A 13,748-nucleotide genomic window follows, 5' to 3' on the forward strand; every position below is an offset into this window, starting at 1 on the left:
CAGCATACAGGAAAAAAAAAAAGCCAAAAACATTGAGGAGAGAAGACAGCAGGAGGCTACTGCATTATCATTTGTTGTATCCACCACCAAATACACATTAATATAGCAACCTCACAACTACTCAGACCCTGTTTATGCTTTTATTCCCTAAATCAGGATGAGTAATAGTACCATTCAGCAAAATAACAACATTTCAGCCTGGCAGGTCTATTTTTGTGATTTAGCAGAACCTTTCCATGTACTATAACCTTTTCACATAGACGGCTTTTTCCAAACAGTTCAAATGCAGTGAATATCACAATATCAGGGTGTTGGGGTTTTTTTAATGACTCCTCTTATGATAGTCATTTTGGTGCTTACAATCCATGTAGTTTTCTTATTGAATGTTAGAAGCATATCAGATCAACAAAACTAAGCAGTAAAAAAAAACCCCACAAGTGAAGGCCTTTCTAAAAAGGGAGAATACTATACAAATACTATACAACTTAAAAGCTTCAGAAAACTGAAATGCTAGCCTAGTGTCACCTCAGAGTATTACTAAGTACTATTTGGAGATAAATTCACAGTTTATTCTAATCTGGGTATTACCAGAAGCTTATGGGAAGAGAGAGTATCAGATTCAGTTTCAACAAAAATGTTGGAGTACACTTCTGACACAGAACTTGTGGTGCTGTCAAAACAGCAAAGATCAAGAGAGAACAAAAAGTGAGAAATTTCAAGGAAGCCAGTGAGACAGACTTCTCATCTATCAACAACAGCAGATGACATGAAGCTTTTGGGGGGAAAAAGCAAATGCTTCAAAGATCTCATGGTAGTCTGTTACCAAAAAAAGAGACAAAATGAAGGACTTCAGGATTCTTGCTGTTACTAAGTAGGAAGACTGCAGTTACAGAAGCCAAAAAGTTAACGTAAAGGTTGGAACACAAAACCCCCAGCAACACAAAAGATTGTACACTAACAAACCCATCTGAAAATAATTACATTAGAGGTAATGGTTCCAAAAGAATTTACTTGATTTAGAAAAAACTTTGCCAATTTAAATGCAGCAACTGTCTTGTTCCTCTGGGTAAAACCTGCTCACTGCGAACCATGGAATCCTACCTTGCTTTTCTGTAGTCACAGGAAAAGAATTTAACCTCTAAACAAGTCAAATAACAACAATGTAATAAATATCTCACTGCAGTTCAAAATAAGGTAGGTCATGATCCTCCCACACTCAGGAGTCCTCAGTTGTAACCCAGAAACAGGATTTTCTCCCTGTCAGCAGTATAAGCCAATTGCAGAATAATACTTAAAAGATGTGGTTGTTCTCCTTTCCTGCCTTGTGATCATGGAACCAAATGACAAGTTGCATAAATTCATTGATCCAAAAGAAAACAAAAGTGTTTGTATTGTTAGCTTTCTGTTGCACCCATGAGCTAATCCGACTTAGTACTGGCAAGACTGGCGTATCTGAAAGAAAACGGGCAGGAAAGCACCATAAGATAGGGGAAGGGAGGAAAGGAGGCAGAAACCAGAATATCTACATTTGAAGCAGTCCACAGTTCAGTTAAACTTCATGAAATTCATTAAATCAAATCTAAAGCATTAGCTGAAATCACAATACACTACAAACTAAAAGTGCCACATTTCCTATGGCAGTCACTTCTACCATTACACTTGTACCCTGGCAGCTGCTTGGGGAACCAGATCAGGAACTGATCAGCTGAAAAGAGCATCTCCAGATGAAAGGAAGTTCAGCCACATCAATTCTTTGCTAGAGTTCACACTGTGACCATAAAAGCAACTGTACTGGTTACAAGGAAGACAGCAGGAAGAAGTGTCCAACGGTCAAAAGCAGCACAGGAAGATGCTTTCAGCCATAGAACAATGCTATCCCTGATGAAAAGTGTTGAGCACATTCCAGTGCAATGCCATCATTCACCTCCAGAAAATCAAGTGTTGAGATAAATTGTGCACTGTCAGCAAATGTTCTCACACACACGCACTGCTGCAGCCAGAGATGTTGATAATCTTATAGGGACAGTATGCAAAGGAACATTAGCCTGTAAAAACACTGCTCAGTCACCACTCACTGGACTACTTCCCCAACCAGTGAACTTTCTTTACTTTATTCTTTGCAATCAGAGCCATGCTATTGCCTCTGCCAAAACACGACACACGAGCTGAATGCCCTTATTGCAGATGCAGAAGGATGACACCGTAGCTGCCACGCACTGAGCAGAGTAGTGTTGAAAGGCTGCTCAGCCCCTACATAAGGAGGCAGTCAAACTCAACAGCATCGACTGTTACGGTCTGCAGTGTTTCAGTAAGCAAAAGCAGTACAGGCTGCCTGCCTGACATCATTTCTTTATATCAAAAGCATACTGTAAGTGACTTTATAGATCATGCCAGAAAAGAGTCTGAAATGCGGGTCTGAATAATGTGTTTATGCAAAGGGCTATAGATATATGATACATACAATAAAACAGAATTCTTGGATTAGGTGTTCTATGTTATCTCCTGTCTGAAAAAAGTTTCAAAGATGCAGATTTGCAGTAAATACACACAGAACCTCATGCTGCAGCTCTGGAATGTACCCAGGCACAAAAAACCATATCATCAGAACTCAACAGGCCACAGAAACCTGTAAGCACTTTTGCATGGAAATATTTTCTTCCTTAACTACAAAATAAGCATACTGTTGATGCCACTTACTCAGAAGAGACACTAAGGCACTGTTGCAAGCACTGTTGATTCACCTGCCTAGAGTGTTTCAGCATGGTCTTCTATAATTGCTCATTACCACAAATCAGATGTCAAACAGATGTTTGCCCCACTTATTTAAGAAAGCTTACCAGCAGAAGCATTTGAAAGTCTTTCTAATGATATATAGCAGAGATCCTGGGATTAGTAATTTTCTAGAAAAAGGAGACTTAAAACATTACCTTTGAATGCCATCTATACCGTAATTACAAAGATGCTAGAGTCCAACTCTAATCAGCATTTCGTATTTATCAAATTAATGCCCAAATATTCAGGCACACCTTAAAAATGGAGGACTCTTCCACTACCATTGTATGACCTGCTCTCCTTGTGCTACGTTCAGCATTTGTCCTCTGACCAATTTAACCAGCCAGCCATCCAAGAAAACAAAACCAAACCAAACCATTTTCTTGGGGACTAACAACCTGAACTGGCTTGGGATGCCTGAGACAAACTTCCTCTTTGGCCAGTGTGCTATCAAACAGCTTCTCAATGTATCTAATGGGACATTAGTCAAAGATTAAAGTTTTAAGACAGACATGAGAATTCAAAGCAAGGCTTCCTCCCTTTCAGCAGCAGAAGTTATATATTAGTTTAGCTATCCACAGAGCCTCACAGCATTACCTATTCCTGTTTGATAATGCTGTCTGGGTGAGACAATTCCTGTGTTTCAAAAACCTTCTTTGAACCTATGAAGTTATTTCTGAAGAATTCATAGTAGTGAAATTTGGACCATGCAGTGGATAATTATGATCTAAAACTGGTGCTTACAAAATACAACTGTGCACATTCATATCAAAGCAACGAATGCACATGCAAATCTGAGCACTTCATAAATTGCACCAAAAGCTTCAAATTTATGTCAACAGAAAGATTAATTACAAAGAGGACAACGTTGTGCAAGATAGCTTTAATTGAAAGCCACCTCCATTTTCAGTTTTAAGAACCCATTTGACTAACAAATACATTTTGCATTAGAACACCCAAACATCATCATTACCAGAAATGGGATTACATGTGGATTAAAACCATGATCTGACTCTTATGCAAACCTTTTGCCCCAGCAAGACAACTTTCTGTCCTTGAGACAAAAAGGTTGATGAAGCTATCCCATTCCTAAACAACATCCTAAAACACAGATCATGTAAAAGAGTTTGCAATGATTACTGCTCAGATTTTCTTCTTTCTTGTCAGGTGAAGACTCTTTAGCCTGGATGCTTAAAGTAACTCACTATACTTTTCCAGAACGCTCATGCTTCATTTTATGTAATCGATATTACAGTAGTCAATCTGCAGTAATTCTGTTGTTCGATGGAACCAAACTACATACCATAACTAGTTAGTTGATGGTCTCTGTGACAAGTATTTATGTCTAGCTAGCCATATAAAGGTGTTAAGTTTAATTTTACCTTTGGTTTCCAAGAGTATAGATTTTTAAATACCACATAAACCATGTAACCAGAATTCTCAAGGGAAAATTCCACAGAATGTATATGGGTTTATATGCATCATCTGGTATTAAATGTAAATACATCATGAGTTCTACTTCACAAACTACAAAAACATTTAAGACATTTATAAAATACCATCTCAGAAGGTACACTGAGAATACTGAAGTGTTTAGGAACTATAGCAAAACTGTCAAGATTATAACCTGTGTTGAAAGAGACTCCACAAAGAGACTTCTCTCGGACATCAAAGTCTAGAGAGCACATCCATCTGGAGCAATTTATCACGTCACATTATTAACACCTTCTACCACGGAGAAAAGCATGGTTCCTTGTGAGATTCATTTAACTAGGCATACAGGCATCTAAAGCTGTTTGAAATGCCCTGAAACATCCTGTCAAGCTTCTAGGTACTGCTGCTGGAGGACACTGGTCTGCTGTATGTCCCGAGTTGTATTTTCTAACCCATACAGAAATTACTCAGGCATCTCAGATACCCTAAACCATCTCAAATGTCACCAGATGGGCATGTGAAGCTCCATGTACATAAAAGATGACTTAAGTAGTTAAGAGTTGTTTGAGCTACTACATTGCCTGTTGGATAATGTTATGCTCTTGTGATATACACTCCATCTTTCAATATAATTCTTCACTGATAATCCCTTCCAACATATAACCCGTTCTTGAAGTGAGAATCTGAAAAGCCTCTAAACCAAAACTAAGTAAATTCTTTAACAGCCCAGAATCGGAGTCAAGCATCTTTGCCTACACCAAAACACATCAGTTTCTGTTCCTCACAATGCTTGAAGCAGCAGTCTTTAAATTAATCAATACACCTCCATTACCAGTGGTAACATTGAGATCCTTCCCTCACTATGAACTGCTAAAATACAGCAGAAGAATGTCCTTGAAAAGTTTACAAGTAAAATATGAACAAAACACTACACGGAATGCAACTAAAACAAATCAAGGCAAGCACCATATATAGAATAGGATATAGAATCATAGAATCATTAAGGTTGGAAAAGACCTCCGAGATCTTCGAGTCCAACCGTCAACCCAACACCACCATGCCCACTAAACCATGTCCCTAAGTGCCTCATCTACACGTCTTTTAAATACCTCCAGGGATGGGGACTCAACCACTTCCCTGGGCAGCCTCTTCCAATGTTCAACCACTCTTTCAGTAAAGACATTTTTCTTCACGTCCAATCTAAACCTCCCCTGGCGCAACTTGAGGCCATTTCCTCTCGTCCTATCGCTAGTTACTTGGGAGAAGAGACCGACACCCACCTTGCTACAACCTCCTTTCAGGTAGTTGTAGAGCGCGATGAGGTCTCCCCTCAGCCTCCTCTTCTCCAGGCTAAACAACCCCCTCAGCTGCTCCTCATAAGACTTGTTCTCCAGACCCTTCACCAGCTTTGTTGCCCTTCTCTGGACACGCTCCAACACCTCAACGTCCTTCTTGTAGTGAGGGGCCCAACACTGAACACAGTATTCAAGATGCGGCCTCACCAGTGCCTTCTTGGCCACCTGGGCACACTGCCGGCTCATGTTCAGCCAGCTGTCAACCAGCACCAGCACTTAAACTTATAGTTTAAGTATAAAACAAACTTACTCAAATGAGAAATCAATCCCTATATTAAGAGTAAACAGTCAGTTCTAATGTCAAAGGACAGTCGAAGAATAGGAGAAGTATATGGTACAGAGTGCTGAATACCAGTTAACCAGACCTTGGCATTCCAAGGCAGTACTTTGCAATACAAAGAGTAGTACTGCATAGGAAGCATCACCTTTCCTTTTCTTTCTGTTACAAGGATTACCATCCATCTATATGTCAAAGAGACCGAAAACTATCACTGGAAGAGCTCACTAGGAAAAAGCAGATTCTGCTGTAACCAGGTGTCACAGAAAGCGAGACCACATGTCTCAAAAGTTAAGAGAGTTAACCATCTGTTGTATTATCAGATCAAGTTTTAAAAAGTACTAGCCTTCACGCACCCTTATTTTTACAAAGAATTTGCCTGAAAATCAGTGAAGAGAAATTGTGACTGGCTGAGTTAATTCCAGTGCAACACACAGCACATAACATTAACTTTGCTCCATTTGGAAGTGTTCAGAGCTGTCTTCAACGGTACTATAAATTTTCATTTGAAGAGTCTGAAGGGACTAATCAGTTAAAAATCACCACAGAAGTCTTCATACATACTTCTCCTCTTTCCTACAGATGAATAAAGATGCCTCTGTTTATAAAGAAAACTTTCTGTAACTGCAATAGCAGTGCAACATAGCTCACTGGAGTTCAACAGACTCAATTCATAGCACAATTTTAGAAATTCTTCACATCCATAAATTTACAGGGATTATGCATCTGAATGCTACTCTTTACATATTCAATGGCAATCAGGATATAGAGAGTCCCACCTGCATTCTGTGGGCTTCACTACATGCCACTTCAAACTGTATAAAAGGTGCAAACATTTCAAAGTATTTATTCAATTTCATCTTTGATTCCACCAGTGTACATTTTTAGAAAGCATGACCTCAGTCCTTATTCAGTTGCTTATAAAACCAATTATAACCTGAGTAGCTCCTTTAAAAGTCACTAGTTCCACAGAAAATTCATCAACAAGTTGAAAACGCCTCATTTTTAGAAGATAAATTCCCTTACTCTTCAGGACAGAAGCTGTCCCACCAGTGTTTCAACACAGCAGAATCTACAAGGGCTCTAGTTCACCAATATAAATATTCACGTTATACACACAATTCCACTGCCCGCTTTTGGCATTTAATGCACTACATTCAGCTGAAAGCACCCGTATTTTCATGTTCTACTACCTTAAACATTCACATAAATGCAGAGATTGTTGCAAATACTTTTTATAGAAAGCTGTGGAAAAATTGTTTTGAGTTACACTTTTCCGTATTAGAGAGTATCTTAAGCATCTTAAAGCCAAAACAATTTCCAAAAAAAAAAAAAAAAAAGGTGCTCACTTTGAAGCCTTCTGACAAGAAAAATTACAAGAGCTTTTACTCAGAATCCAAAGCTCAACACAGGTTTTAGGACTCTGGTCACTGAGACTGCAGTTATCCACATAAAGTGGAGGTAGCTTTGAAATGGTTAGTTTTCATCAACTGGAGTATACGTAACACTGCTGACAGTGCCAGAACCTACTCTGCAAGAAGTGGAGCCTGTGCCACGCTACTCATATCTTAAAGCTGACAATGACAGTGATCAACACATGAAGTAGATAACCTGCTTTTGAATAAATAAATACATTCGGGTGTTAGGCAGGGGAGAATGTTTTTTGGAAGCATGCCTCAATGTCACCAGTGCAGAGGTGACAATGTCAAGTCCACTGTTTCACAGGGTAAGATGTGTCACTATTCCTCTACAGGAGAGGCTAAAGTAGCTAAAATATCCCAGGAAAACTTTGGCAGTAGTGGTACCTCCATTTGATAAGCTACATAGCTCTATGCACTATGTTGTACAGACTTCCTTCTATGGAATCCAGAAGGTAAGTCATAGAATCATAGAATCATTAAGGTTGGAAAAGACCTCTGAGATCATCGAGTCCAACTGTCGACCCAACACCACCATGTCCACTAAACCATGTCCCTAAGCGCCTCATCTACACGTCTTTTAAATACCTCCAGGGATGGTGACTCAACCACTTCCCTGGGCAGCCTGTTCCAATGTTTAACCGCTCTTACAGTACAGAAATTTTTCCTCACGTCCAATCTAAACCTCCCCTGGCGCAACTTGAGGCCAGAAAGTCCTCAGGTTCTTTTTAAGCCCATGACTACTTAACATGCAGAATTTAACTTCACAGCTTTAAGGTTAGTCATGAACACTGACATTTTTACAGACAAGTTAAATCTTTTGCTGGTGCTGATGAAGTAAACACAAAATTAAACAGTCTCCCAGTAGCTAGAACATGCCTTACCTATACAATTTACTATAAAGATATGTGATTTAGAACCAACTATTTTATTTAAAGTATCTTAGATTAAAAAATAAACGAAAAAGCTAAACACTCTCTCCCAGCTCCTCCTCACTAGCTTCCTACTCAACATCTTACTCAGATTTTTCTAGGTTTTCTACCAATCACAAAATGGTTGAGGTTAGCAGGACCTCTGGAGGTCATCTGTTCTAATCCCCTGCTCAAGCAGGGCCACCTAGAGTGGGTTGCCCAGGATCACGTCCAGATGGCTTCTGAGTATCTCCAAAAGTGGATATTCTGCAACCTCTCCAGCCAACCTGCTCCAATGTTCAAGTCACTCTCACAGCAGAAAAGTGTTACCTTAAGTTCAGGCAGAACCTCCTGTACTTCCGTTTGTGCCCGTTGCCTCTTGTCCTGCCACTGGGCACCACTGACAACAGCCTGGCTCCACCTTCTTTACACCCTCCCTTCACATATACATTGATGAGACCCTCACCGTAAGCTTTCTCTATACTGAACAATTCCAGCAATTCTCTCAGCCTTTTCCTCACGTGAGAGAAGCTCCAGTCCCTTAATTGTTTTAGTGGCCCTTCACTGGACTCTATCCAGTAGCTCTGTTTCTTGTACTGGGGAGCCCAGAACTGGACACAGTATTCCAGATGTGGCCTAACCAGCGCTGAGATCATCCAACTCATCTAAACTGAAATCCTCATCTAGCATTCCTTAAGATTCTTCTTCTACTGTGGGCAGTGAAGAAGTTGCATCTTCCCAGTTCAGCCCCTGTTTCACTCATCAGTATTTTGCTAGATGCTTCCTCCAATCTGCCCGTTACTACTTGTGCTGATTTCCCACTGGATTTAATTGCTCAAGTTCTGCTGCTTATCCTCTGCCAGATTCTTCCTTTAGCTACTCATCTAATTCATCAACTAACATTCCACTGAATTCAACCTCTAGCCCTTCAACCCCTTTTCTAATCCTTCATTAGTCATCCAACAACTGATGATCCCTGAATAGCAAACTAGAGAAAGATATAATTAAAATCTGAGCCGAATTAACCCCTTAATGTTGCCATCAAAGATAAAAAATTACCTTTAAAAATATTAAAACATCTACATACATTATTACAGAGATTAATCAATACCAAGCACTGAATAGGAAGAGAGCTTTGTTTTTCAAGTACACTTCTTACAGTTTTCAGTATGGGACTTTTTACTTTCTCTAAGTAAACACTGAACACAGGATCTGTTCTGCTTTATGGGTCAGCATTCTATGCAGTAGAACATACACAGAGAGATTGAGTAAGAACTCCAGCACCTCTGAAAAGACCTTCAATACACTAGAGCAAGCAATATCACAAGCCAAAAGACCATCAGCACTATAGTAAAAAGATTCCTTTAACAACTTTATCACATATTGCTTCCTTTAACTAAATGAGGCATCCAGGCTTCAAGAACTATTTAAGTTATCTGAGCCTTTAGGGGCTCTATCCCCCAAGCAAACATGTGACATGAATTTGGGAGAGTGTCTAGATTATGTATGCAGCTGTTCTTATTTTGATACAAGAAAGCCATTCCTGCTATGATACAAGTTCACACTGAGAGCTATGTCGTAACAGTTACAGTTAACCTGTCCAGTTCAGAAGTTCTCAAAGCTACATTAAATATTTACAGATCAAAAGAGATTAAATACATCAGACTAAGTTTGCCTGGTCAAATTCTCGAGAGGGAATTCCAGTGTATACTTTTTCTGTTGAATGTTAGTTCCTTCCAACCTACAGAGACATAGCAGCCATGATTTTGTGGTTTTTCTTTTAAACCAGGCCTTCCAACAAAACATGAACTGACAAGCCATATCTTTTCTGTACTATCAAATCAACCAAGAAGAAATGGGTAGGAAACAAACATTTTAAATATAATACAAAATACCAATTGTTTATCTCCAGTTTTCGGAGCTAGATCTAGTAAGCTGCAATAGCTATGTTTGTTTTGTAAAAGTAAAGTTTTAGCCATACTTTAGAGACACATAACTAAAAACAGCGAATTACTTACCAAAGAAGTCAAATGAAAAGGGGTCCCTTCCACCAAAAAACTCCCTAAAGACATCTTCTGGGTTACGGAATGTAAATCCAAATTCAAATGGATTATCGTGATGATTTCCACCTGCAAAAAGAAGTTAAATTTCAGTTACCCTCACACATTCTTACTAACAAGAAAGTTCAGGCCCATATGGTATTTGAATCATTTATAAACACATTTCTAAAATTTCTCTTTCCTTTTCAGTTATCACTCAAGTACACACAATACTTTTTGTAATTAATTCTCTTTTCTCTGTTTCCAGATATCAGTAATACAATTTTTCTAGTTGTTGTAAAAGGTAAAAACAATTGTAATTTCAGTTTTCAGAATATTACATTTTAGGCCTTAGTATAGGCATTTCCAGATTCCTGTCTTAAAAAGAAAGCTGCAGAAAATGGCTTTCCACCAGAATAGAGAAAGCAAAGAACTGCTAGTTGTCAACATACCTCCGCCTCCATTTATTAAGCCTTCTTTTCCATATCTGTCATAGATGTCACGTTTTTTAGCTACAAGGAGAAGTTGTACATCATGTCAGTAAATAGGCACACTGAATTTGGAAAAAAACAAAATTACTTAACTGGTATTCTCAGCTAAACATCTTCTCAAAGCTAGTTTATTTAAGGAAGTTCTGGCATGCAACTGGTGAGCATTTTTGTTGAGGATTGCCGAAGCAATTTAGGTTCAGAATGAACAGGTACTAAACCTTAGACTTATAATAAGTTAGTTGTAGAAGCTCAGGTCCTGTTGTATCAGAAAAAAATCTGGTATAAGGACAAACTTCACAAGGAAGTTTGCCTTTAAAAAAAATACTGCAGTCTTCATCTGCACATAGGTACCATGGAAAGCTTTAGGTTGTAAAGGACCTCTGGAATTCAGCCTTCTCCTCCAAACAAGTCTTATCTCAAAGTTGATCAAAACTTGCCCGGATAAAGCTCTGATCTCATCAATCTCCAAGAAAAGAACATTCTACAGTCTCTCTGGAAAACAGTGCTCAAGCATTCTCATTGTAACCATTCTCTTCCTTCTATCCAACTGGAATTTCCCTTGTTGCAAACTTTGACCATTGCCTCTCTTTCTCTTATTGCAGAAGACCAAGCCCATTATTACAGAGTTATGAGAACAGAAGGACAGCGTCTGTATGAGCGACTGCAAAACCCCTCAAATTAATTATAACCACTTCCAGTTTAATAAAGGGGAATGAAGTGATGTTAAAAAAATGCCATGGAAGGATTTGACTCAAACTGCTTGCCCTCTATTATTTTAGAAGGCATGGAACGGCTCGCTCTTAATTTCACTGCAGACCAGCCTTCCAGTATCCATGAGAAAGGGGAGAAAAATTAACTCTACATTACTACATAAGATCAGACTGCACTGTTGGTACTGGAAGAGAACCTGAAGAGCTTAAAAAGGCAGATAGTCAGCTTATTTTGCTTGCACCGGTGTGGAAGTATCAGCCAAAAATCAGTCAGGGCATCTGATTTTAGACTCTTAATATTAACAGGCTATTCCCCCTGGAATCTCTTCAGTTAAAGATGTTTTTGATTTAAATAGCATCACTGAAAGAACATGCAGTTACCTCAAACAGCTGCTGAAAAGTAGAATACTTCTGACTAACAGGAATTAAAATTTTAGATACTGATCATCTCCAAATAATGGAAACTTGCAGTAGGTTCACACACGCACATCCCCAGCAAAGCTTGGTACATTACCCGTATTGCTAGAAAGCAATTTTTAAAGAAAGGAGGTTAACCTACCCACCAACGTAAAAAGACCACAGCAGTATGGCAGACAAACTGTCAGAAGCAGGAAACAGCAAGGAAGACCTGAGGGCTCACAAAGCCCAAAGTTCATCTTGAAAAATATAATGTTCTTAAAACCACAAGGGAAGTGTGCTCTACGATCACCCAATTTCAGTATTCTTTGCTGATGTAACCCCTTATAAAACTATTCTTCTGCCAAAAACCCGTCTTCATTCAAGCCTGTAATGGTGTCGGAAAATGTCACTAAGTCTGCAGAACAGTTGATTGCCTCTCAACCACAGGGCTCAGGATTCAGATACCCCTGCTGCACAAATGACTGTTAAGATACCAGTAACTTAGGATTTGGTCTAGATCCAAAAACAGGCAGCATTTTTAGAAGATGTTCTAAAATTCTAGCAGCGTACTGTTTCCGAAGAACCTGGTGATCTGTATAACAACCAGACGAGTATCCTATTTTTATCTTGCTCAAAAAATTAGCTTAAGAAGGTTAAATTACTCTAGAAGACAAGTATACAATGAACTGCCCATAAATTAAGTTCTGTTTCTCCCATGTCAATTAAGTATCAAAACCAAAGAAACAGGGTGTACAAGACTGCAGCTTGATAAACCAGGCCAAATTCTGAAAGGTAATCTAGATGCTGCTGGCACTTTAAATATAGCTTTCCCATGCTCACTGGTCTCAGGTGAAATCAAGGACACTTCAGAAATAGCATATAGACAGCTGCAGTCAATTACAGGGGAAAATAATCAAAGTAGCTTAAATCATTTTGTTATGATTCAGACTGCTTTTGCCAGAACACTAGCAAAAGGTAATGATACTTTTCATTACTGCCATCAAAAAGATATGGGTGAACTATAAGCTGAATTCCTGCACCACATAGGTCAGGCCAAGTAACTGTTTCAGAACAATTCAAAATAAACACTCTCCTCAGTATCACAGTTGTCTGAATTTATGGAATTCACCCAAATGCAATCTGAATTTTCAGCAAGGTTTACAGTATGCTTGGGCTTTGTCAAGACTAGTTTTCTGTTATAAGAACTAGAAGCAGTAGGCCCAGCAGAAGATACTTCAGAGTTTGTCTAGCCTTATTTGTATTGGATAAACACAATAATTCCCCTATACTGATGACTTTACCTCCTATGATAAAATGAATATTGGTATTCACAGATATCTCTTCAGAAATTTCTGACGAGAGCCTGGCAAACATAGGATTTCAATTTCTAGAAGGAAACTGGTTTGGTTACTCATCTAGAAAGATCCTGAATTTTTTGTTTCAAATTTTCTGCTTATTCTGTCTTATCTGCAAGCTTCTTTTTTCTCTCTTTTCTTTTGAAAAGGAAGTAGTTGAGTTGGATGGTAAACCAAAGTTACAATATCCCTTTAAAGCATCGTACATCAGCGTTTTCAGTCTGATACCCAGACTAGAGACCTGCAGTTCAAGAGCCCTTTTACAATACCTACCATCTGACAAAACTTCATAGGCCTCAGCTACTTGTTTAAATTGCCGTTCTGCCTCATCTTTATTGTCTGGATTTTTATCAGGGTGCCATTTTAATGCCAATTTACGGTACCTAAATGGAAGGAAAACAAAGGATATTTTACTCTGAAATGAAGGAATATGCTATACAGATACACACAAATGTTTCAAACAAGTTGACAGGAGTTAAAGTATTTAGATATTTCCCAGCGCTGTGTCTTGTGTCTAGACCAGTACCAACAGATTCTGCAGGTACACAAAGAACCATCTACTCAGATTTGCTTTAAAAAAAAAAGAA

The 13,748-nt window shown here is 38.8% G+C and overlaps 1 protein-coding gene across 4 annotated transcripts in view; it reads right to left on the reverse strand.

The window, feature by feature from the left end:
- The window catches only part of DNAJB6 (DnaJ heat shock protein family (Hsp40) member B6), a 64,572-nt gene that overhangs the window by 39,355 nt on the left and 11,469 nt on the right, over positions 1-13,748 (reverse strand). For all 4 annotated transcript variants that reach the window (XM_076331917.1, XM_076331915.1, XM_076331914.1 and 1 more), the window contains exons 3-5: positions 13,435-13,544; positions 10,659-10,718; positions 10,186-10,296 (exon numbers count right to left, since the gene is read on the reverse strand). In XM_076331917.1, the coding sequence (XP_076188032.1) occupies positions 10,186-10,296; positions 10,659-10,718; positions 13,435-13,544 (281 nt within the window). The remainder of the gene's footprint in view (positions 1-10,185; positions 10,297-10,658; positions 10,719-13,434; positions 13,545-13,748) is intronic.

The sequence above is a fragment of the Aptenodytes patagonicus genome, chromosome 2 (genome assembly GCF_965638725.1).
Source record: "Aptenodytes patagonicus chromosome 2, bAptPat1.pri.cur, whole genome shotgun sequence".
Taxonomy (NCBI): Eukaryota; Metazoa; Chordata; class Aves; order Sphenisciformes; family Spheniscidae; genus Aptenodytes; species Aptenodytes patagonicus.